General features: G+C 38.8%; 3 protein-coding genes across 3 annotated transcripts; 1 reads left to right on the top strand and 2 right to left on the bottom strand.

Moving 5' to 3' along the window:
• Window positions 1–2,518: 2,518 nt before the first annotated feature.
• LOC140375878 (dolichyl-diphosphooligosaccharide--protein glycosyltransferase subunit DAD1) lies at window positions 2,519–3,490 on the bottom strand. Its single transcript, XM_072461920.1, has 2 exons — window positions 3,184–3,490; window positions 2,519–2,674 (listed from the first exon to the last, which is right to left on the bottom strand). The coding sequence occupies exons 1-2, from the start codon at window positions 3,392–3,394 to the stop codon at window positions 2,544–2,546; spliced, it is 342 nt and encodes a 113-aa protein (XP_072318021.1). The 5' UTR covers window positions 3,395–3,490; the 3' UTR covers window positions 2,519–2,543.
• A 439-nt stretch (window positions 3,491–3,929) lies between these two features.
• On the top strand, window positions 3,930–9,736 carry LOC140375876 ((Lyso)-N-acylphosphatidylethanolamine lipase-like). Its single transcript, XM_072461918.1, has 8 exons — window positions 3,930–4,200; window positions 7,826–7,911; window positions 8,026–8,130; window positions 8,213–8,501; window positions 8,610–8,791; window positions 8,875–8,986; window positions 9,071–9,257; window positions 9,484–9,736. Exons 1-8 carry the CDS (start codon window positions 4,139–4,141, stop codon window positions 9,571–9,573), a joined length of 1,113 nt encoding a protein of 370 aa, XP_072318019.1. The 5' UTR covers window positions 3,930–4,138; the 3' UTR covers window positions 9,574–9,736.
• A 453-nt stretch (window positions 9,737–10,189) lies between these two features.
• Window positions 10,190–23,509, bottom strand: LOC140375875 (protein-glutamine gamma-glutamyltransferase K-like). Its single transcript, XM_072461917.1, has 14 exons — window positions 23,353–23,509; window positions 21,122–21,414; window positions 20,090–20,281; window positions 17,696–17,947; window positions 14,686–14,804; window positions 14,361–14,468; window positions 13,941–14,118; window positions 13,076–13,214; window positions 12,374–12,566; window positions 12,149–12,302; window positions 11,669–11,953; window positions 11,310–11,470; window positions 11,098–11,234; window positions 10,190–11,017 (listed from the first exon to the last, which is right to left on the bottom strand). The coding sequence occupies exons 2-14, from the start codon at window positions 21,411–21,413 to the stop codon at window positions 10,873–10,875; spliced, it is 2,355 nt and encodes a 784-aa protein (XP_072318018.1). The 5' UTR covers window position 21,414; window positions 23,353–23,509; the 3' UTR covers window positions 10,190–10,872.
• Window positions 23,510–24,531: the final 1,022 nt, after the last annotated feature.

Raw genomic sequence — 24,531 nt, 5'->3', positions numbered from 1 at the left:
GTTTGTCACCGGAATGTTCAAAGTTGCAAAATAGGGGCAAATGAAGTAAACCAAACACATTTTCAATTATTAACTGACATCAGAGCTACATGCTAATCGCTTTAAGACTTCGCAACAAAAATTACCAAAAACAATTCACCCTGGAGAGAAAAGAAGCATTTAGCAAGCTTTCTGATGGGTTATTTGGCGCTCAGACCCCGGCAGAAGTCAGTGCTATTAATGCCGCGCCATGATTTATATTAGATGTTTCTCCCGGGGCCTGGACACTGGTGGTGGACGATGTAAGGGATGCAGAGGAGATGGGGAGGTGAAAGCGGCCGAGCCAACTGCACGAGGGTTTGAATGGAGCAGTCAAGGCTCTGATTGGGAGTAGAGGAGGAGTAACTCAGGTGGAGGCTGGTGAGCCCTGGGCAGCAGTGGACGTGGATGGGGTGGAGGTAGGTCTTCCAGGCTGAACTTGCGTGCTTTACTCCATTTTTGAATTTAATGGGTAGAAATGTCAGTTTTTCTATTACAAATGATGGACAAATACTATTTTTAGCCTTAACATTGTACATAGTATCTGTATATAAAATGAAAAACCTGTGTGGGGTCAACCTTTCTCTAAATATTTGTTCAGTAAAACCTAAAAATCTGGATTTGGCCTTCATCAAATATGCAGTGTTTTAACAGCGTTTCATAAACCAACATGAGAATAAATCTGTTAAATACAGCTGTAAATGTAAATTTAAACCCACTCGCATTTATTTTCCAAACCCTCCTTGGTTTTCCATAATAAGTGAGGATAATCATTCTGAGGATAATCCTAATGTCTCCATTGAAAATCACATTATGTTCCTAATTCACTTTTGCCTCCAGTCCAGAATTGAGAAGGAATTTGCATACAAAAAGGTCTATAGAACAATGCTTATTCCTTTGACCTTTCAAATGCTAGTTATTTGAATTTCCTCTATAAGTAAGCAATAAAAGCACATGCTGTGGCAGATATGTGACCTTTATGAGAATGAAGCATACTCTTGCCTTTTTGTAGTTATTAATTTTCTCTAAGTGTTTTTTTTAGCATAAAAGCCTGAAACTTAAATCACAACGTGCTTTACAGGTAATTTAAATAAAAGGCAGACATCACTTCAGCAGATTTTGAGAATGTTTTTAAAAGATCAAACACCTTACATTTTACACTTTTTTATTTGTGTCAAAAGTGCAGATGGGAATGCCTTACAAATGTTCACATAAAAAGAGAAATCAACCATTATCAGTAAGAAAATTGAACTGCCATGTGTCTGACAGGTGCATATCTCCAAATCAGATGTCTTCAAAGAACCTCCTCTTGTGGTTCCTGTATGTATCTAAAAAAAAAAATCAAAACAACATATCACGTAAAGACCCAATATTTCCTTTATATAAATAATATGCATACAAAAAAAACAAAAACAAAAAAAAAACAAAAAAAAACCACAGATAAAAATGTAAACAGTATCAAATGTATTTTAATAGAGAAGAGTGCAGATATATATATCCTTTCAGTTATATGCACAGCTAAACTGTTTTGAGCCTAGATTCTGACATCTGATATTGATACCAACAACTGTTGCAGTTTCACCTGGAATGTAAAATTTACACACAAAATGTGCGTTCAACCATGTACATTTCAAATTCGGGACTAAATTTGGGCTATACAGGTTAAAGTTCAGAACAGGCTCAAACCAAATATATCAAACCTTAGTCACAAATGCAAAGTCTTTGATTGTCATAATAATAATGCAGCATACTTAAATGCTAAATGTCCTTCATGTAGATATGCTATTGTTTATTAGGTCTATGTTTTAGTTTGAGAACAATACCTCACATAAATGTTATTCTTGCATGTAAATAAAACTTGATTGGTCTGGTCTGAGTACATAGCTACTGTCCCCGTATGGGCCAGAGGTTTTAAAGCAGAAACCTCTAGACGGGTCCCAGCTTCAGGGGAATCCGGTGTGTGGTCTAGACGGACCCCTTGGCTGTGGGATAAACTGACCTATACAAACGTTAAATCCCCTTTCAGAATTTTAATTTCTGCATTTTATTTGTTTCTTGTCGTTTAAGTGCATTTCTATATGTTGTCGTTTCTCTCATTGATTTGTTGTTGCACTTATAAATGTGCATTTTATCATGTCCCATGGGATTGGGTCAAGCACTTTGCAACTAGGTTTTTGAAAAGTATTTGTTTAATGCAACTAATATCTTCTTCCTAAAGACTACCGGTAGATAATTAAACTTGTTAATGTTAATTTCAAGCTCAAAAAATAGTTCCTTTTAGTTGTGCTGCTTGTCCATATGACTGATGAAGAATTTATCTGGACTCTTCTCTTGTAAAAAATCACTTAAAATGATTATGTATATTTTTGTTTGTTTGTATTGTGATTTTAATGCACATCTTATTGTTCTGTATTCGGAATTGTGATGTTAAACTGGTCACACTGTGCAATTAAATTAAATAATAGAATGTAGGAATAAAATGATTGAGTCTAGCCCGAACCTTGTGAGCTGGGGAAGTGTCAACTTTAACCAATGAAGTTCATCACAACCAGATGAAGAACTGTTTGAGCAAAGAGAAAGTCGGCAAAAGCCCTCTCCGGAGAGACGGACAGGAAATCCCCTTTGTTCTGTGGGTTGATCTGGATCCTGAGGCACACTGGAAAACAAGTACACACATAAATGTATTTAAAAGTGGACATGGGAGGGTGACTTGTAGTAATGCAATTTAATACATAATTTCAGAAGTACAAATTTGGTTTGTACTATAAGTTCCATGCTTGCTGTGATTGCTCCTGTCGATATTGTCTTCCCCCACAGATTTATACAGCCACTTATGGTAATTGAATTGTTTTATATAATATAACAATGTCATTTATTGCCTGTACTGATCAAGAACACACTGGTTGAATATACCAGTAGTTTCTTCTATGTGTTGCCACAACTACAAGCATAACAATTATTTGTTTTACCAAGTGGGTTTTTAGCTCATTATAAGATGATGGCGACATAAAAATAAACTAGAACACCATAGTCATCAGCAGCAGTAGTAATGTTAGCATGTAGCTAGCATGTATCTTAACCTGGAGTCTACTCAAATAATAACAATATAATCAGAACAACGTGCACTATATTTACAGTCAAACCACAGTTTAATCTTGCCATTACCTGCCAGAATGAAGGAGCCCACGCATGAGATGAAGCCGGAGAGGAAACTATTGAATGGGAAAGTGCCGACGAGCAGACAGTAGAGAAACTGCAGCGCTCCGGTCAGCAAAATGTACAGCAAGTATGCGTCGACCACCTTCAGCTTGTTGGGGGTCGTGGTGGTGTACTCCTCCAGAAACCGCGAAATAACTGACAAGACTGAATTCGACATGATTTTGGTCAACGCAACCTGTCAAAAAGATCAAATTTGGCTTCTTCCTCGGCTGGAAAAGTGACGTGTCCACACCAACCGGAAACTACCTCAGTGCTACAAGAAATACATTCCGCCTTCTTCAAAGAACCATTCATGGATGTAGGAACCATTCCGCCATAAAACGCAAAAGAAGAAAAATAAGTCTAAAGAATAAAGTCTAAAGCATAGACCGATTATATTATCGGTCTGAGGATCTATTGTAACACTTAAATATACACCGCCATAAAACACCAAAGAAGAAGAAGAAGACATTTATCACACGAATCTCCAAAAATATATTATTGTATTATTATCCACAACTATTAAAAGTACAATTCGGATATTTTGAATTGTCATTATTATTATTGATTAAACTGATTTAGAAACGAAATGTACTAAACTTGCACGTCCGCCAGAGAGAAAAAACAGGATGTCTTACTCTTAGAATTTAGTTTCGTTGTGGCTTGTTATAATCTTATCATTTACTAAAGCCTACACTATGATAGGCGTTATAAAATATGTGGTGTGTAATGTCGATGAGTATAAAACATTATCTAAAGGGCTGACTTTCAATAACAATGACGTACCGATGTAATTATTCCTGCTGTAAACGATCTTTGCTTTTTGCCAGCTGACCTCGGTATGAACGAGTTACAAAACATCACAACATGGTACTTTTAGCTCACGTTATCACCTTTTTCATCTGAATGTCGGTGACTAGTTATGCTGCCAATGGAGACCACCACAACCATAGCGCCTGATCAACACGACTGTGAGACATCAGAGTAAGTCATTTCTACAGCTTCTTCTCCGTGTTTGTGTTTTGTCGGCATGTGGTCATTTTAAAAGGTCCCTTGTGCCACTCATTAGCAGCCTAGTTTGGTGCCATTACTACACTCAAATACCTGTTATGAGCTGTAAATGTAACAATATTCATAGACAATCCGCAATATTATTATTTTATATGTACGACTACCTCATTTTAGGCAAGGCAAGTTTATTTGTAGAGCACATTTCATACACAAGGCAATCAAAGTGCTTCACAGCAGGTAAAATGCATTCAAAGCACAAAGAAATTACAGAAACAGAAATACAATAAAATTAACTAAATTAAAAATTATCAATCCAACTGATTTTCTAAACTAATAAAATCACAAACAAAAGAGAAGAGTGCAAAGAAAAAATCCTTTCAGTCATATGCGCAGCTAAACAAAACAGTTTTTAGCTTAGATTTGAACATTGTCAGAGTAGAAGCCTGTCTCACATCTTCAGGAAGACTGTTCCAGATTTTAGCTGCATAAAACTGAAACGCAGATTCCCCATGTTTTGTCCTGACTCTGGGCACCAGCAGGAGGCCGGTCCCTGAGGTCCTCAGAGTCCGAGATGGTTCATATGGCACTAACATATCCAAGATGTACTTTGGTGCTAGGCCATGGAGAGACTTGTACACAAGCAGAGCTGCTTTAAAGTCTATTCTCTGAGCCACAGGGAGCCAGTGCAGAGACCTGAGAACAGGACTAATGTGATCATACTTCCTGGTTCTAGTCAGGACCCGAGCAGCAGCGTTCTGGATGTACTGCAGCTGTTTTACAGCTCGTTTGGAGAGGCCAGTGAGCGGCCGTTACAGTAGTCTAATCTACTGGAGACAAATCTTTCTAAATCTGGTTTTGACACTATATTTTTGATTTTGGCAATGTTTTTTAGATGGTAAAAAGCTGCTGATCTTATTGATTTGACGTGGCTATTAAAGTTCAAGTCTGAGTCCATTATTACCCCCAGATTTCTAATTTGGTTTGTAGGTTTTAGAGCGAGACTCTGGAGGTGACCGCTAACACTTTCTCTTTGTTTCTGTGGGCCAAAAACGATTATTTCAGTCTTGTCTGAGTTCAGCTGGAGAAAGTTGTTTTGCATCCACAAACTGATCTGTTGGATGCAGTGACAGAGTGAATCTACTGGTCCATAGTCACCTGCCGATAGTGAAACATAGATCTGAGTGTCGTCTGCATAATTGTGATAGGACACATTTTCACTGCGTATCAACTGACCTAACGGCAGCATGTAGAGGTTGAACAGAAGGGGACCCAGGACTGACCCTTGGGGCACTCCACAGGTCAGGGTCATGTGGTCTGAGACACAGCTACCAATTTCAACAAAGTACTTCCTGTCTTCCAGATAGGACCTTAACCAGTTTAGGGCAGTGCCAGTGATGCCCACCCAGTCCTCTAGTCTCTGTAAGAGGATCCCATGATCGACAGTGTCAAAAGCAGCACTCAGATCTAACAGAATTAAGACTGAGGCTTTGCCCGTGTCAGTGTTCAGGCGGATGTCATTTGTCACCTTGACAAGAGCAGTCTCAGTGCTGTGATGAGGTCTAAAACCTGACTGAAAAACATCAAATGAGTTGTTTATTAAGAGGAAATCTGTGAGCTGTTGGTAAACAACCTTTTCAAGGACTTTGCCCAAAAATGGCAGATTAGAGATGGGCCGGTAATGACTCAGTACTGCGGCATCAAGACTGCTCTTCTTTAGGAGAGGCTTTATGACCGCAGTTTTCAAAGACATTGGAAATGTTCCAGATTGAAGCGACATGTTAACTATGTGAGTGAATGGTGCTAACAAACTGTTCAGCACAGACTTTAGAAATCTGGTGGGTAACACATCGAGGCAGCATGTAGATGAACTCAGACTGGTGGTGATCTCATGGACAGTTTTGTCAGTTACTGGTGCAAAGTGAGTTAGCTCCAAGTGTCTTGGTGGTTTTAGGGTAATTTTTTGCATTGTGGGATTTATAGCATTTTTAATGCCCTGAACTTTGTCATTAAAGAATAATGCAAACTCATTACACTTGGATGTGGAAATGAGTTCTAACGGCAGCTGAGCTGGAGGGTTTGTTAATCTGTTTACTGTGGCAAACAGGACACGCGAGTTGTTACTGCAGCTTCCAATTATTTCAGAAAAATATCTTTCCCTAGTTCTACATAAGATTAGGTTGTACATGTTCAGCTTTTCTTTGTAAATCTCTTTTTGAACCTGGAGCTTTGACTTGCGCCATTTCCGTTCGGCCCTGCGGCACTCCCTTTTCTGTGCCCTGACCGAATCATCATTTCTCCACGGCGCCTTCTGCTTATTTTTAACCATTTTAGCCTTTATAGGGGCGATGGTGTCCAGAACATTCAAAACACTAGATGTAACAGAGTTCAACAAATCATTTACATTAGAACATGAGACATTTTCAAAGTTTATCATTTCCATAAACAGTGCACCTGTGCCATCACTTATGTGTCTCCTCTGAACAACTGCAGGACCAACCGGAGGTTGGGGAGAAACAGACAGGTCAAAGAAGACACAGAAATGATCAGACAGAGCAACATCGATCACATTAACATTTGAAATATTTACCCCCTTTGTAATTATGAGATCTAGAGTGTGTCCTTTGCTGTGGGTGGGGCCTCTCACATGCTGAGTAAGACTGAAGGTTTCAAGGACAGCATCAAGCTCTTTAGCGTTTCTGTCACAAATATTATCAACATGCACGTTGAAATCACCTGTAATGACCAAACCATCAAAGTCTGTGCATATGACTGAAAGCATCTCAGTAAAATCATCAATAAAACTTTGGCAGTGCTGGGGAGGCTTGTATAAAACAATGAAGAGAATGGATGGAGACCGTTTTAGCTCCATTTTAAAGGATACATACTCAAATGATGAAAACACCCCAAAAGACAACCTGCGGGTAATTATTTCATCTCTAAAGACAGCACAGACTCCACCCCCTTTTTTGTTTTCTCGTGTTTCAGATTCAAACTTAAAGTTGGGTGGAGCAGATTCTATCAGAACTACATTTCCTGTGTTTTTGTCAAGCCATGTTTCAGTTAAAAACATAAAATCAAGATTATAAGAAGAAATAAAATTATTAATTAAGAGAGATTTGTTACATAAGGATCTTTTACACTATTATATCCGGGCAGGTGTGATAGGGAGCCTGAAATAACCTGCCAGAGCCTATTGGAGGTAGTTAGAGCTACCTTTTTCTTTCAGTGACAGTGCACTTACTTATCTGTCTATGTTAATGTTTTGTATTATGTTCTGGATAGATATACGTTTGTTGAACTTTGAAAACAGTGAAATAAGTTGTATTTGGCAGTGACTCAGCTTTATACTCTCTTCCTATTAACATTACACAACAGGTGGAAGAAGGTGTGGCATATTTGTTTTGTAAAGAGAGTTTTCTATACACTGCTCAGATATAGATACATATAGATCCGCCCAAGCAATACATTTGCTCTACTATGACTTTGAAGAAAATAAATTACTCCTATGAGATTATTCCATAGTTGAATACAAATGATCTTATTAGAATTCTATTGTTTAATTCTATTATACAAATGTTACCTTCTTTGTTCTGTTTAGATCCAATGTTGTGTGGAGCTGGTGGCCGTCTTGGCGTCCAACCTCAATGTCTATATTGAAGACGACTGAGTCAAAAATTCTTGCTTGTAAGATTGTGTTATTCCTTCTTGTGTAGATTCTAACCACAATAAATGGAATTGTCTGTATATTGAGGGAACTGTGGTCTTGAGAGTTATAGTTAATTATATTACACTCCACAGGCATACAGAATGATTTATGGGCCAGGTTTGTGACCCTTCCCAACCAAGACAGAATATGGACTCTGACTGTTACAAACAAGATGGTTCGCAAAGCCCCAGAAAAAGGTCTGAACTACTGCTATGTTCTGGTCCGGCTTTCATTATATACTTCTAACAATGTCAAATGACCTGTACATTTTAACTACAGTAACCAAAACGCCCTTGGTGATGGTGCATGGTTTTGGAGGAGGTGTCGGGCTCTGGATCAGGAACCTGGATGCACTCAGCCGGTCACGGCCGGTCTACGCCTTTGACCTTGTGGGTTTTGGCAGAAGCTCTAGGCCACGCTTCTCTTCAGATGCCACTGAGGCCGAAGAGCAATTTGTCAACTCTATTGAACAGTGGAGAGAGTCTGTTGGCCTTGAAAACATGATTTTGTTGGGCCATAGTCTCGGAGGCTATTTGGCCACTTCATATGCAATCCAATACCCATCAAGGTACTACGCAGTATAACTCTGCCAGCCTCACCAAAACAAACAGATGCGCAAATATTTATTCATTTTTCCATTTTTCTTGTAGAAATGTAAAATACTTCTTTATTGCAGAGTGTCACACCTCATCCTTGTAGACCCCTGGGGCTTCCCAGAGCGACCGCAGCCACAGACAGGAGAGTCCCCGAGTAAAGAAGTCATGAAACGTCCGGGTCCTCCACGCTGGGTCATGGCTGTTGCTTCAGTGCTTTCTCACTTTAACCCTTTGGCTGTCATCAGAGCAGCAGGGCCCTGGGGTGAGACATGTTTAGAAATGTTTATATAATAAAGCTGGAGTTCTTCAGCTCTGTCATCATGTTTACTGTTTATACCATTTCAGGTCCTGGTCTTGTTAACAGATTTCGTCTAGATTTTAAAAGGCGTTATGAGGACCTTTTTGATGATGACACTGTAACACAATACATCTACCACTGTAACGCACAAAGCCCAAGGTTTGTACGATTGCCATCAAAAATGTATTTCAAACAATGATATGGTTTATATTTTACATAGTTGTTCCATTGCTTTTCTTGCAGTGGGGAAGTGGGCTTCCGGGCCATGTCTGAGGGTTTGGGCTGGGCCAAAAGACCAATGCGGCACCGTGTTCACTTACTGTCTCCAAAAATGCCCCTCACTATTCTGTATGGTGCTCAATCTTGGGTGAGCAGCTCATCTGGAGAAGAGGTGGTCCAGATCAGGAACCAGGCTCACACCAAAGTTGAGGTGAGCACAATTAAAATATAAACTCATTAATGCCAGCTATATTAGCTCCCAATTTTGAGGCTTTGAACAATTTCACAATTAAATAAATTAAATACATTTACAGCAAATCACTGTTTTCACCGTGCATTATACAACTGCACGGTTATAGTATATTTTTATGCTATTATTGTGCCTAAAATTGTATTATGATTAGAGTTATAAATATTTTTTTCCTATTTGATTCCAGTTGATAGATAATGCTGCTCATCACGTCTATGCTGATCAACCACATTTATTCAACGAGGCGGTGGAAAATATATGCAACACAGTGGATTAACTGCATATCCACATCTTCTAGCATTGTATGTTAAAGCACTTGATTGTATCAGGCTGTACATTGCTTATACTGTCAAGTAAATCTAATTAGCATTTTCTTGTTTTTCCTATTTCGTAAAAAGAGAATTTGACCTCAATATCATGTGTGCTTGAAATCCATTAAGTGCTGTTTTTGTTACACTTTAGTATTATTAAAAGTGTATTTTATTACTGAAGTTATAACTTAATAGTGTAGTATTTGTACTATTTTAACGTCTATGTGATGCACTAAATAACCTAACCAGTAGAGGTCAGTAACGGGTCTTTCAGCATGCTGCCATAACGTTACTATGCATTTAGCAATTCCATTCATTACTGGCTGTTGAGTGTTGCAGAGAAAAAACATGATTTGAATGTATTTTGTTCAAATGAGCATTGTAGTGACATAAGACTTTTGTCAGGTTAGATTTGATTTAAATATTTGATCAGTCATTTTACAAAGCTGTATATTGTCTAAAATAAAATAATTGTAATATGTTTTCTGAAATGAACATGTTGGTTAATTGAACTGTACTAAAGTAATTACACTCCAGTGAGTGGATTGTTCTTTTGTGGAAGAATGACTTATCTATAACCACTTTACTTAAAACATTTTATTACTGCACACAATAAAAAATAGAGTTACATAAATATTATTATACTAATAGATAATTGTGTTAAGTGTTGACTGCGAGCAGGTAAATCTAACAGAATATACTAGAAAAAATGACAAGAAAACAGTGATGAACTGTATCTTCAGTACTTGAACACAGTGAAGAAATATTTAATATATTTTATGGAATATAAACACCATGACTGTTATGATATTTGGATTATGTAAATATATATGGTCAAGTAATACTACAACACTAAAACTTTCTAAAAACTTCACAGTACCCTTCATTTTTGGCAACTTGATTTTGTAAATAATACAATTCACATAGTAAGCATCAATATAAAGACATGTTCAAAATACTGCCAAATATAGTTTTGTCTTCAAATATTAGTGTTAGGACTGTCAGTGTACAGTGCTTTTAACATGTTTACAGTAAATTACATATTACATTGTTACTGCAGAGCACAATGTTTTCCATTCAAAACACTTCAAGTTAAATATAATACTGTTGGTGTGACAGCTACAGACTCCAATGGTTCAAAGATAATTAACATAAAACTATATCATTTATAAATGTATGACATAGAAAGCATATTAATACATTGTGCATTGGTCAAACAAAAACATAGTCCATTTTGACAAGTACAAAAGTAGTGTCACAGGCATCTATTGGTCAAGGACAGTAATATCAGCCACTCCATGGACCTGGGTGAGCTGTTTACAATCCAGTGATGCCACTAGTTTCCTGGGTCCGGGCTGAGAGGGGATGAAGTGTTCCGTTAGTGTCACGGTAGCAAGGCCTCCTACATCCCTGAGAACACGAAGAGAGACCAAGCTTGAAATCGATCTGACGGTAGGAAAGGAAATCAAAAGAAAAACATAATGCCTTACCCCACAACCACCACATGACCCTTCTGCAGACCCAGGCCCTCCACTCTGAACACCACATCCTTCAGTGTTCGAGGCAGCGGGTTGGTGAATGTGATTTTGGCTGCCATCTCCTTACCAACCACAGCATCGCCCTGTGGCTACATGAGGCACAAAATGCATTCCATATTTAAATGTACTGATATGCAGTTAAATTCTATATATTAAATACATACACAGATTTTCAGGTCAGGAGTCCGGAGCCTGAAGCTAGTCTGGTTAGCCAACACCTGCTGGGTTTCATTTACTCGTCCAGAGAGGGTCAACATCAAGGCTGCCTGGTCCACAAGCTCGTTCTGGTACTGTTGGTATGGAAGCACCCACTCAACAATTTTCTCTGTAGAATAAAAACATTTAAGTCAATCATTCTTCTTTAAATTGTGGTTCAACCAGAGCAGACATAATGGTGAAAATGACTGTTGTGCCTCTGTTTACACACCATTTTTCATTATTGTGGTGAACAGGACAGCCTGCTGCCCAATAAAGTGTGCCATTATTACAATGCCCTGTCCAATAAAGCTCAGTGGGTGCTAACCTTCATTGGGTTGGAGCTCCACTGACATCTGCTCCTTCTTAATGGTGCCCTTGAGCACACCAGTGTAATACATGACCGCCACCTGGCTGTGTAGTGTGGTCTGGCGTGGCTCGGGGCTTGAGTTCTTCAATATGATGCTGAGCTTGGCATCTGCTCCCATCCTGGGTCCTTCCCCGTCCATCTTGACCTCCACACTCACATCCTCAGCACTGGCAGTAGAGTACATATCTGGCTTGCTGCCATAGCGGCTGGCTGTCTCCACTGCAATGCGTTCTTCTTCTGAACCTGGAGGAGAGATTGGATGAAGAAAGGTTTATTGATATGGTTGAAAATATAGCACTTAATCTTTCCAAATAAAGCATGTTTAAGACATTACATGAGCAGTTGCAAGGATATAGTTCAATAAAAAAAAAATCCTGAAATGCTTTACAATATTAGATAAGAAGCTAGATGAAGACCCTGTATATTTAAAAACAGTACCTTCTTGGTGTTTATACAGGTGTGTGATGTCTGCACGCTCGTCTGAACCCACAGCTTTAGTGCTGATGAAGTGGCCCACTGCTTTTTTCTCACTGAAGATTTGGCTGAAGGTCCCATCCAAGTTTCTCTGCCAGTAGATCTTGTCACTGTTGACCTGAATAGAAATTATGACTCAGTTAAGGATCAGAGAATTAAGAAGAGATTTCTTCTCTTTCACTCTCTCACCTCTGCGAATACAAAGGGTGTGTCATGCTTGAGGTAGACTTGTCCCGTGCGGATAGCACAGACAGAAGCAGGACCACAGCGGAAGGTGCCCTGACTGGTCTCCTGGGGCGTGGAGTCCACAGCCTGCCAGCCCCCATTACCTGGAGGCAGGTCTGGTCTGGCCATCCAGCAGTCGTTCCACACATGGAAGTTCCTATAAAGTCAAGAATTATTCAATATCTAAAACATATGTATTATATTTCTATGCAAGTTAAGTGAGTACGGTAGTTTTCTTTCTGGCAATGTCAAGTTAATACATGTATACATTTTATATGCAATACGTATTGCATACTACCGTACATGAAAGGACAAGCTGATTAGGTTAGAGGCCTTGACAATTTTCAAATGTACTAATATACAGTAGCTTTATAAATTGACATAGACATAGTTCTTCATGTTGTTTATATCTGTTAGTTGCATCTTTGCTGGTTCATTCTGCATTCAAAGACATTTCATGACACCTGGGTCTTGGAGTTAATGAGAGCTGCTCTATTTATATATATATATATATATATATATATATATATATATATATATATATATATATATATATATATATATATATATATATATATATATATATATATATATATATATATATATATGCTGCATTCCTACTTTTAGCCACAGGCAGCAAAAATCCAACATTTTATCACATCTCACCAAACAGAGTCTTTGTTGAGGTAGTCGAGTGGCTCCAGATCCTCATCAAAATACACATCTGTGGTGAGCGACACATCTGTATCATGAGCAGACTGGAAGTTTGTCACACTGCGGGCAGGGATGCCAAGGCAACGCAACACTGGAGAAACAAAATCATTCAAGTGAGCAAAGCAGCAACAAGACCCAATAATAGTCTACAATGCCATCAACTACTAGGGCATTGCTGTAACATTAATGAATAGTAATTAATGGTCTTCTATATTTCATACTATGCTGTAGCATCTAATAATGCTTAATTGTGGTATTAACATTTGCCATTTTGCATCTACTACACCATACTGTTTCTTTCAGGAATGTTTTTTGATGCAAATCGGGAGAGGAACATGATTGTGTTACAGCAACAGTGAAATTGGTTGGCCCTATTCTATGGTTCATAGAGCATTGTAATGTTCTCTACCAATAATAATGTTCTGCCTACCCAGCACAGTAGTATATTCGTTATTAAGTTATTATTATGAAGTAATTATCCAGGCTGAATGACAGCAACACATGCAGCTCGACGAGTGACAAAAGTAGTAGTGGAATGGCTGGAATGCAAATGTATTTTAGGTGTACGAGAGCTACGGTCTGCTATCAAGGGAAACACTATGTGCTGGGGTCAGTGCGCTATCATGTGCGGGACACTGCCTGCATGTTCAATGAATGAAGAGGACTGTTACCGCAAGCTTAATGAAAAGAGCCTGAAACACTGTAGGCCAGCCAGGTTCAAAATGTTATTAAACCTTTGTTAAATTCCATGCACATACACTATCTCTTCTCTTTTACTCTTCACACCTTCTGCATGTGTGTGGTTTTAGGTACGCACCTGTTGTGGTGACCCCTGAAAAGACCCAGCATTGCCCATAACACACAGGCGTGCCACAGGAGGAGTGGTATTTCCTCAGGATCTCAACACTGCTGCTCCACGCTGCAGGAGACACACCATCAGAATAATCTCCGGACCAATTTCCCATCAAAACACCACGGTCATCCTGGGCATTTATCTGTCAAGAGAAATGATATCTTGTTATTACAGTCGTATGCTGTAAAACAAGAATACTGTCTAAGTATTACTATTTGCTATTTCCTGACATATCTAACTGGATGTTTCGACTGGCAATGGATAGTTAGACATGGCATGGGTTATTTAGCTCTAGTTTATTCATGTGCTTCTGCCAGATAATGATACAGTAACTGGCTGCAACATCGTCATTTGTACAGAATGTAGTGCAAAAAAGTACCTCACCATGGCAGATATAACTCGGACCACATTGACCGAATCACGACGACCAGATGGAGGCATGTCACTTTTCTCCAGAATGAACAAGCAGGCTTCGAGCATCCCTTCATGAAACTGCAATGACAAAATTACACTTATTTCATTTTCATTTTGTTACGTTTGTAAAAAAGCATACTATTCTTTAAAATGCCTCGCTATCTAAGGCTGTCTGAGTCATCTAATGATTTCAGCAATTTCTGAAAATCATCCTCTGAGAAATACAGCAGTCTGTGAGGTTAGTATTAGCATGCTCTTATTTCAAGTCACATCTTGTCTTCAAAGTCAATAGTACCTGCCCGAAATTCCATGTGCGAGCGCCGATTTGTTTCTCTGTGCCATAGTAAATCCGCCCGGTATCATTGAGTACATATTCCTTCCTCTCATCCTCATCATCCAGGAACACGGTGTCCTCTATAGAGATAAGAAAATTATCAGATTATTATATTTTTGCATAAGACAAGTCAATTTGGCTGTTTGAAAGTTATTTCAACTTATCTCAAATTTAGAAAAGATTGAACAAAGTGTTACAGATGGGATGGCTGGCTATGGACAATGGAGAAGATTATAGTTTTATAGTGTAGGCTGTGGGAGTGACCCCGAATTTCACCTCTTGAGTGACAAAAGCACTAAGGAATGTCTTTCCTATTCATAAAAAAAAGCAATGAAAGGGTCCCCGAGGCCAGGAAATAGTTAAGAAACACAAAGAGCCTGCAGTGGGGCCCAAGGCAGCGCATTCATTTATCTGTGGGTACTCATTCAAGATCAGTGCTGACATCTGCAAAGCAAAATAATGTTTCCACTGTATTTACATGTATCTCTGTGATTAAAAGAATTTACAGAAATAATGGAATTAAAAAATATAAATTAGACTGCCTGATGAGAACATGTCAGAGAGTTCACACAGAAGGGAAGTCTGGTGTTTGCTTTTGTAAAAGGTTCAAGAAAGAGGGGAAGTTGTGCTTGGAAGGTCGTGGGAGGTGGGTGGGGTTAAGGAAAGACATTCAGATGTACAATGTGAATTTGACAGTAAATTAGGAACGGAAGAGAGCTTCAAATTGTGATAACTATTAACCACTGTGTCAATTGCAATTATATTATCTATAATTATATGAGTCAAGATAAACAAGTCTGTGCAAATCCAGCCAAAGAATTAATGGCGTACTTCAGTACCAGCCCCAAGATATATAAATATGAGTTTCAGAAGGAATAAGATCTAATGTAAAACAACCAAGGTCAAAATTGAACAAAGCCATACGTAAATATTGAACCAATTGTTTCAGATGCCATTGTTACTCTTCATTCAATATGTAAATCAGGTTTGTTGATTTAAAATACCAGTTCATACAGCACTGTTGTAAACGCTCCTAAACGTTCAGCTGTGATCATTTATGTTTGCACGAGGATTCCAGAGAGAAAAACACAGTCACAGGTCAGCGATAAGAAGGGAGGGGAGGATAGAGACAGGGCCGGGTCGAAAGATTCCCGGTGTAGGAGGAAATACAGCTGGAAACAGTCAAGCTGGGTGGAGCTCAGGTCTGCAGGATTAGCCATTAGCGTTTTATAAAGATTTAAAACGATTTGAGAGGCATTCTAAGAGTTGGGCAATCAGCCAAAAAAACGACAATAAAAGACAGCCGAGTTCCTGTGCCAAACCCTTGCCAAAAGTTATTTATGTGTAAATTTACCTTACCTTCCCCCCCCCATCCCCTCACACTACTTTCCTGTCAATAAAGCCTACGGGCACAAAATCCTAAAAAAACTTAAATAAAATAAATACCCTGACATTTCTGCAGTGGTCAGCAAGCAGGAAATAACATGCATAAAAGAACAACCTTACATTCATAACAAAAATTATTCTTATTTTCTTGAGCAATATAATACTAATGACTGTAAAATGATGTACTTCCTGCTGCACAGATGGTGAAGATCTCTATTGCATTCAGCAGCATGTACTGTATGTTGGCAGACTGCTGGTTACTGCTACTTTCTGCCTCCAGATTCCAGTAAGAACCATCTCAATGTTGGGACAGATTTACTTTAAAACAATGGTCCAAATAGAATGCAACTCTAATTATAATAGGTAGAATACCCAACATTTATAATCGATAGAGATTCTTTAATTTGAGGTGTTGTTATTATTCACATTTTTCAGATGTGATGAAAATCTAGCACTGTTACCGAAGCAATCAACAATACAAATCAAAAGAATAGATCTTTTGAATAGGCAATACAGTACCGTAATCTATTTCTGTGAGACATTACAAGAAAAGCAATGGCATCGCCATGGAGACAAGCAGTCGGCGGACCCTCACAAGGGAAGTTATCTAGCGCATCTTTAATACAATGTGCCAGTGTTACTATTGATTGATTGAATCTCCGTTGTTTATGTTGCTTATTCGGAAAATACATCAGACCTAAAAAAGCAGGCGCAGTTTAAGATCGGAGAGATGTGCAGGGAAGAGAAAGGAGAAATCCATACACAATTAAACATCTGAATTTCTACCGAGCAAACTTGATAAAAGCACAAACAATCTTATTAAAATGTTATGCCCAGACAAGCACCCTTCTTTAACTTGAGCAAACAGATATCAGACCCTACTCAGGAATGTCAATCATTTTAGTCCAAGTCAGGAGCCAGTCCTCGGGAATCGCAGCCAAAGCAGTTACATAACCCTGAGATCTGCACTGGGGTCACGGGGCAGCATGTGATGGACAGCAACACACTCTGGGTTAGCATTTCTCATCCATGTGAAATATTATTCAAGAGCCCTCGCACAGATTGCTTTTATGGCGGCTTCTTCTTGGGCCAAAGCTGTGAGAAAATCCTGCCAAGAATTCTTTATACATTTGGTATGCAGCGAAAAGATGCATTTGGACATTTCTGTGAATTACATTTTCTCTACTATTTCATTTCTCTTCTATTTCAAAACTATTTCATTTGTTTTGATGATAGTTTATTTCAACTACAGCATGTGTAGGCCTGCCATATATCCTGGACCCACCCCATGATAAACGGACATCCAGAAGAAAGCCTAAGTCGGTATGTTCAAACAAATCAATGCAGTGGAGGTTATCCTGGAGCAAATAGCTGAAGGGAAAGCATTAGTTTCACCAGAAAGGCACCATATGTTTGCATCAGCGCTTCATATCTCACTGTCAGCTTTAAACTTCAAGATCTCTAAAAGGTAAGACCAATTCTAAACATCTGCATAAAATAAAGAGCCCCCAGACCAAATAAGGCATAAAGTTGAGTCTTAGGAATTCCTTTTTTTTAAATACTCTTTTTATCTTATTGATCTTACCTTCGCACCAAGGGTTAAACAGCATCACAATGTGCTTGGGTGAGGTGTACGTTGTGTGGTTGTCCCCTTTCAGTGAGCTGGTGACCACAGAGAGCCCGTACAGGCCCACCACGGCGGAGGCCAGAGAGTTGACCGACAGCTTGATGTTGTTGTCAGTCTGCTGCACGACTTTGGCCTCCCAGCGCTCGTCCTCCAGGTGGTCCACCAGGGGGACGATGACATGTGTGCCTTTGGACACCTGCGGCAGCCCCCCTAAAACAGAGATGGCGGACGGGGCTCAGTCATAAAAAATGTGAAGGCTCTCGTAGTGGAGTAGAGCTAAATAGTAACATTCTTCGGAAATGTTTAAAATGTTGGTCAGGGCAAGTTTATTTATAATACACATACAATACAATATTACATAGATACAAATGTAATATGTAATGAAAAAGTAAAATACATAGAAACAAAACACATTACTAAACGGCCACTTGCTCTGTAAGAGAGGATAATACTACTCTATGTTGATGTATAGTCAAGTAATGTAGTAAATGTATCCTTGGCATCATCATCACTGGGGCAGTACATTGCAGGGGAACCATGAGTAAAATTGCATATTATATTTCTACTACCGCCATTAGATCTGGACTAGTTCATACTTGATTGTGATGGGTTAAATCCACCCTTCACTCACTCTGAGCGGGGCGGGTGGGACAAAGTGTCTGAGCAAAGCGCTGCAATAAACAGAGAAGTGCACTGAATCACATGAGAACAATTTCCCCAAACTAGCAGACTGTCACAGGAATCAGATCAAGATTACGTTTTCATCCTATCGACCAGCCTGAATCACTCTCATTGACGTTGCTTCTACAAACAGAAACACATTTACAACCAACAACCATTGAACTAAAATGCAAAAGTGCTGACTTTTCTTTTTAGTAAATCTTATTAGACTTATTAGACTATTAGATTAAATGCAAGCTGTAAGAACTCAACACAAGTACTTGCACTTTCATTTATGATGTATTTCAGCCTTTCAAGGTGACATAGCAACAGAAACAGTATCTGTGTATTGCATCTCCATCGTCAAACATTTAAAGACATAGAATGCAGAATAGAGCTCAGAGTGCAGAATAGAGCTCAGAGTTATTAAAGCTAGAATATTTCTCTGAGTCAATCGAGGCAATAAAAGAAACTACCATTCATCACTAACAACCTGTCCAGCCCACACAAAGAGAATATAAATGAGAACTGACACACGCCTGTGCAGTTTGTTTTAGACAAGAAAATCGTGGCTGCTCAGCCCTGAAGTAGCACTTAGCATTTTTTAATATCGAGAAGCTACTTACAAACATGGGAGTGGTTTATTTCTGACACTGTAATTCTAGTTTTTAATGAACAGTAAACATGACAGTCTTTTGTGGTTTGTGAACGCAAGCCTGGGAAAGTGAATTATTGACTAATTCTGTAAGCATTTCACTTGCAAATTCCAATAGAAATGTTGAGCAAGAACGTATTACGTCCACACCCTATGATTGGAATGGGATGAGGAGAAGGATCTCTTGTCCGATGACGACATAACTTTATAATCCCATGAGGAATTGTAGTTGGAGTTCTGTAAATACCAGAGGGAGGTATCTGGTGCAGCGCGTCTGGAAACTATTAACACTGAGGACTGTGGCAGGAGTCTAGAGCGTGTGTTGTAGCTATAGCTGGACCGCAGCTCCATTTGAACGCTCTGCACATGGCATTTTGAGCACAATTCCCACACATGCTATGGGACGTTCTATTCTGTAAATTATACAAATGGTTTACTTTTGCAGTGGATTGTTGCATTGAGATCTATTATGGTTCTCACAATAATCTTCCATGACCTTTACATGACTTTTTCACATCCATGAGTTAATGTCATTATTTCCGACCGTTGGGGGGAGTAATGTTAATGTCAGTAAAGCGAGGCTGGGTAGTATGATAAAAAGACAATCAACTTTATTCCCCTGTTATTTATAGATCACAATTTAGAATTTTATTTTGTCTTATCATTTAAAAAAAAACTAAAACAGCTTTCAATGCAAATGTCCTGAACACAAACGATACCTACATTTTAACGCAATTTAACATAAAAAAATACATGTTTTTCCTCCAAACTCTGAACTCCAAACCGCGTGCTTTGGCTGTAAACCTCGCAATTAAAAAGACTCAAGCTGATCAATGACAATCAGAAATGACTGCATCTCGATTATAATGTGATTACATGCACAGCCCTAGTGTAAGTCTGGTGCATTTTTGTATTCTTCTGTTTTGCACATTTCCTACAACTTCCAAATATCTAAACTTACATCTTTACACCTTGCTACACTATTTTAAAGTTATGTACCCGGCGTTACTGAATATATTTACATCGATATGCAATACCTGTTCTGAGTTCGAGGTGCAGCTTGTCGGTGTCGGCGCTGAAAGGGCGGTTGAGTTCCACCTGGATCTGGAAAGTCTGTCCTCTGCGGATGATCAGCTCGTCTCCATGGAAAAGGTCCGTGTGGTGCTCCTTCCTGTTCTGACCCGTCTGAGAGCTCAGCAGGTCCACGGAGCAAACGGACAACTTCAATTCTGCAACAAGTCAGGCTCCATCAGCAAGACAGGGTTATACAAGGAGCACACAACCTACAGTAATTATTAGGGTAAAAGTCAACAAGGTAATATATATGAGAGTGTTAAGCTTAGAGTCAAGACTTACACAAAATATTTATGTTTGATAAAGATTACATTTTAGATTTATTGGGGCATCTGAAGTCACAGTGTTACACAAGGCAAGTTAAGTAAAGCTACATAATCTACAGTTCTGGCATTGCAAAATAATTCACATTAATAAGGATTGATCTATTTTTCCTACAGTATCTTGTATAGTATGGAGTAAGGAAATCGAATGGTTAATTGGTTGAGTAAAATGTTTTGTGGTACAAAAGGGGACAATTGCCAGACTTCATGGGATTATATTTTTTGTCTGTTTTTGAATAAATAAAATCAATAAAAAGTAATGTTGGTACCGCTTTATAATAACTACACCTTAATTTGCCTTAACGAAGCAAGGACAAAGACCCAATTCATAATGAACATAGATTATTAAGCATTATTCAGGCTTAGCAACTAGTTAATTAAGGTTACGGTAAGGGTTAGAAATAAGGGTTAGAGTATTAGTTAAAATACTAATTCTCTATTGTTCATTATTCATTATTTTTTGTTCATGCTTTACAAAGGCAGGAATAAGTGTAGTTACTATATAGTGTTTCTGAAATGTTTAAAAGAGAAAGAAAGATCCACTCAGAAACCAGTGTCAAAATGATGATTCTGATGTAGAACAGTATGACATGATGAGAACCCATCCTACTACTTAAACATTTTCAGTCTAAACTGCACTTTCCCTGTCACATTTCTATTCCTGTGACGTACCTTCCATTTCCCTCATTTCTTCTTTTTCAATATCGGGTTTTTCTGGTTGGGGGCTTGGGGCAGGGGCTGGCGGTTTGACGTACTCCACTTTATCTGTAATGTCATAGGAAGCGCTGGCCTGCTTTTTGCAACAACACGGACACATCTTCCTAAACCAGCGTCTGCATCCTCCTTCCTCAGGCTTCTTCTCTTCTTCTTTGTGGATGGTCAGCTCCACCCGGGTTGGTGGCGCTGCTCCGGGGAACCGACCCACATCTGCCATGCTCCTCACCGTCAGACGCTCTCCTGGCATCCTGAGCAAACAAGCAACCAGGATATTTGGATGCGATGTGTTATGGCTTGTATCTGTGAACCTGCAGCTATATTCAATAAAGTTTCTCGTTACGATAGGCTACTTGCTACAACTTGAAGTCTGTTTACAAGTAGTAGCAGCTCACTTTCCAACATCTACTCTGGGCAAAATTCACATTGAGCTTGTCCTTTTGACTTTTCGAAATAACCAACTTCCTTTTATTTCACCACATCTAGCTGTAATGCTGTAATGGGAGAAAAAAACAAAACTATTTACTTTTTCTTTTACTTGCTCCCACAATTACTACATTCCTGGATTGCACTCAAATGGGTCAGAGGACTTTCTCAAAGCATTCTGGGATATTTGGCCTTTCACCAGAAGTGCCCAAAGTTGAGAGCAAATCAGGACCACAACAACACAATTTATAATGTGGATTTTGTGAAATGACTTGTTAAAATTGTTGACATTCTGAAAATAAGCCGCTATTTCTCAGGTCCTTGTACAGTCATGAATACAGTGCTCTGTCAATGATAATGTACATTCCCCTAAATACCACTGTTTGGGTGGTACACACTATTTAAATGCTCATTAATATAACATTAAAGCTCCATAAAGGCTTGTTAAACAATAATGGGCTGCACAAAGAGATGGTGTCAGCAAGAATCTGGAGACGTTAAACAAACACAGATGCCATTTTATTGTGTAATTGTTCTAGATTTCGTCAACATTTTTGGAAAGGCATACGCTATGATGTCATGGATTGGCACATCGGGAACTGTGAGACAAGTTAAGATCAGTCTAATTGTTGTGAAACTTAATTTCAGATGAATTCAGCCTAGAGTTTGTCTAATGTACTCTCTTGTGTGGCTAGATGAAAGTCGATTGTTAATAAAACACTAATGATAGTTATGACAGACCCAATGGAGGAAGTCATCTGTGTCTGTTGCATCAATAACTTTTATCCAACCCACACTTTTCACTGGCTGTTTGACCTCACTCCCACGAAAATAAAGATCATTATTGTGCATTTAGATGTAACTAATTTTTTTACAGACTAATAACACAATCCTACGCATAAAGATAACACAAAACCTGTTATTTAATTTATTCTAAATTCAAAATCGCCACTAAATTTGTACCAAATTTGTGCACAGTTTTTTTTGCTATATTCAAAACTAAGACCTATTCACGAAAAACATTGCATTGTACATGGATTACGGATTCACAATGGAAAACACTGGGTTGAAATAGTTCTTCAAAAATCCTTTCTTTCTCCCATTCGTTCCCGTTACATTCTACTTATCTTCCACACACACCTTCGAGAGGCCTCAGATTTGCCAATTAGTGTCATCCGCTGAACCCAAGAAAAGTCATTCCCCCACAATACCTCTCTGCCTCCTGTTCCTGCTCACACATTCATGCACAAACTTAAATGGAGGCACCAGTCAGGCTTGAAATTGTTGCTTCTTCATCGTTCTTCTCTCTACCTCTTTATCAGTACCACATGTACTTCTGCTTTCCTTTAGCCTCCCTTCTTTTCAGAACTTGTGTTTCAGTAATATTAATGTTGGCTGCCACTGCATCCTGAGATAACTCTGTTTCCACAAATAATAATTAAGCAGCAGCAATTTTCCTTTCAGAAATACATAACGGAAAGCTTGCTGTTATTTAACAATACTCAGAAAGTCTCTTAGTGCAACAGCTGCACACAATTTATAGAAAGACCAAATTACAGTGGTTCAAGTTCTTTTGTAGAGCATTCTCTCAGCTCCTTTCACTCTTTTTGTGACTCGTCCTGGTTTGGTCTGACTTTAAAATGTATGATTTGTTTCATGGCATAAAAGGACCCTGTGCATTTAAAAGTTCTACAAATGTTAAATGGGCACACACCGGGCAAACAGCATTACTCTAAAAGAAAAGTAAATAATCACACACTTACTTGTCTTCTTTCTTCTGCTCTTTGCCCAAATCACAGTTGAACGCCTCTTTTGTTTTACTTGGACACTGTTTAGTCCCTGTTCTTTGGATATTGATACCTCTTATATGCCAACCCGGGAATGCAATGCCTTGACAACACACGCCCCTCTTCTCACTGCGTCCCACCCTTAAAAGTTTCTCATGTCCACTCCCACTCAGCACAGCAGCACCCCTGGTCCTGACTCTTGCAGCGTAACAGAGCTCACATAGCGTAAGTGAGTGGGATTACGCAATAATAGTCTAGCCCTAACTTTTCCAAGGGAGTGGTGACACACTGATAGGACCGGAATGGGAATAAAAGCACAGCAGAATTTAAAAGTTCATGCAGTGGTTTAGATTAACAAAAAAATCCATGAGCTATGGACATTTGTAAAAGATTCAATCATGGTGCATGTGTTTGCTTGAAGATAAGTTCTGATGAAAGGTGATCTGGTAGTACAGTTAAACAATATGAGAAAGCTACTTGCACTTGCAGATTTTTTGTTTATTTTAGTACAATGACACAACTTTTGTTCTGCGTCTTAAACTTTTCAATTACTTCCAACTGCTTTGTACATCAACATGTTCCTCAAAGCTGATGGTGACTTTAAACTTCTACAATCATTTCACAGGCGAACCACAACCATCACATTTACACAGAGCTTACAGAGACAATTTGGTATGGCTTGTATTTCAGGCTTGAGAGCCCAGAAAAGTACACGGCCCTGTACTTGTGTGTGAGTATTTAATATGTTCAGATTCCGTATCCTACACACAGAACCATTTTTCAAACAATAAAAGCATGTAAGTAAAAATATTCTGCTTGCTACAATGAAATGCCACTGTGAAGAGGTGGGGTCTCTCTCAGTTCTGCAAAGTTGAACAGGAAGTCAATAAACCTGTTTTGTTATTACAATGAAAAAATGTAAAATTATGATCAATGTATGTTATATACTGGAGAGCTAAATATCTATATATAACATGATATAAGTATTATGCGTCATATAATAATAATAAAAAGGAAGAAAAAAAGAAAAAAAGCAAGACATTCATGGGCATATAAGAGGAAGTTGCTACATTTGAAGCAAAATGCATCACTTTCAAATGTTTCACTCTCGAGATGTAATTACAGCTTAAAAACACACCGGGCTCAGTGTCCTTC

The sequence above is a fragment of the Eucyclogobius newberryi genome, unplaced genomic scaffold, assembly GCF_026437365.1.
Source record: "Eucyclogobius newberryi isolate DKJ021-1_F unplaced genomic scaffold, fEucNew1.0.hap1 SCAF_340, whole genome shotgun sequence".
In the NCBI taxonomy this organism is placed as follows: Eukaryota; Metazoa; Chordata; class Actinopteri; order Gobiiformes; family Gobiidae; genus Eucyclogobius; species Eucyclogobius newberryi.
The sequence above is the reverse complement of the archived record's forward strand: the minus strand, read 5'-3'. Positions and strand labels throughout refer to the sequence as shown.

Coding starts and splice junctions, on each gene's coding strand:
- LOC140375875 (XM_072461917.1), bottom strand. CDS start 21,413: ATGCCAGGAGAGCGTCTGACGGTGAGGAGCATGGCAGATGTGGGTCGG. Junction 12,567..13,075: donor CTCAACAAAGACTCTGTTTG/GTGAGATGTGAT, acceptor TTGACTTTATAG/GAACTTCCATGTGTGGAACG. Junction 11,471..11,668: donor GGAGCTCCAACCCAATGAAG/GTTAGCACCCAC, acceptor TTTATTCTACAG/AGAAAATTGTTGAGTGGGTG.
- LOC140375876 (XM_072461918.1), top strand. CDS start 4,139: ATGCTGCCAATGGAGACCACCACAACCATAGCGCCTGATCAACACGAC. Junction 4,201..7,825: donor CACGACTGTGAGACATCAGA/GTAAGTCATTTC, acceptor TGTTCTGTTTAG/ATCCAATGTTGTGTGGAGCT. Junction 8,987..9,070: donor TGTAACGCACAAAGCCCAAG/GTTTGTACGATT, acceptor CTTTTCTTGCAG/TGGGGAAGTGGGCTTCCGGG.
- LOC140375878 (XM_072461920.1), bottom strand. CDS start 3,394: ATGTCGAATTCAGTCTTGTCAGTTATTTCGCGGTTTCTGGAGGAGTAC. Junction 2,675..3,183: donor GGGCTCCTTCATTCTGGCAG/GTAATGGCAAGA, acceptor CTTGTTTTCCAG/TGTGCCTCAGGATCCAGATC.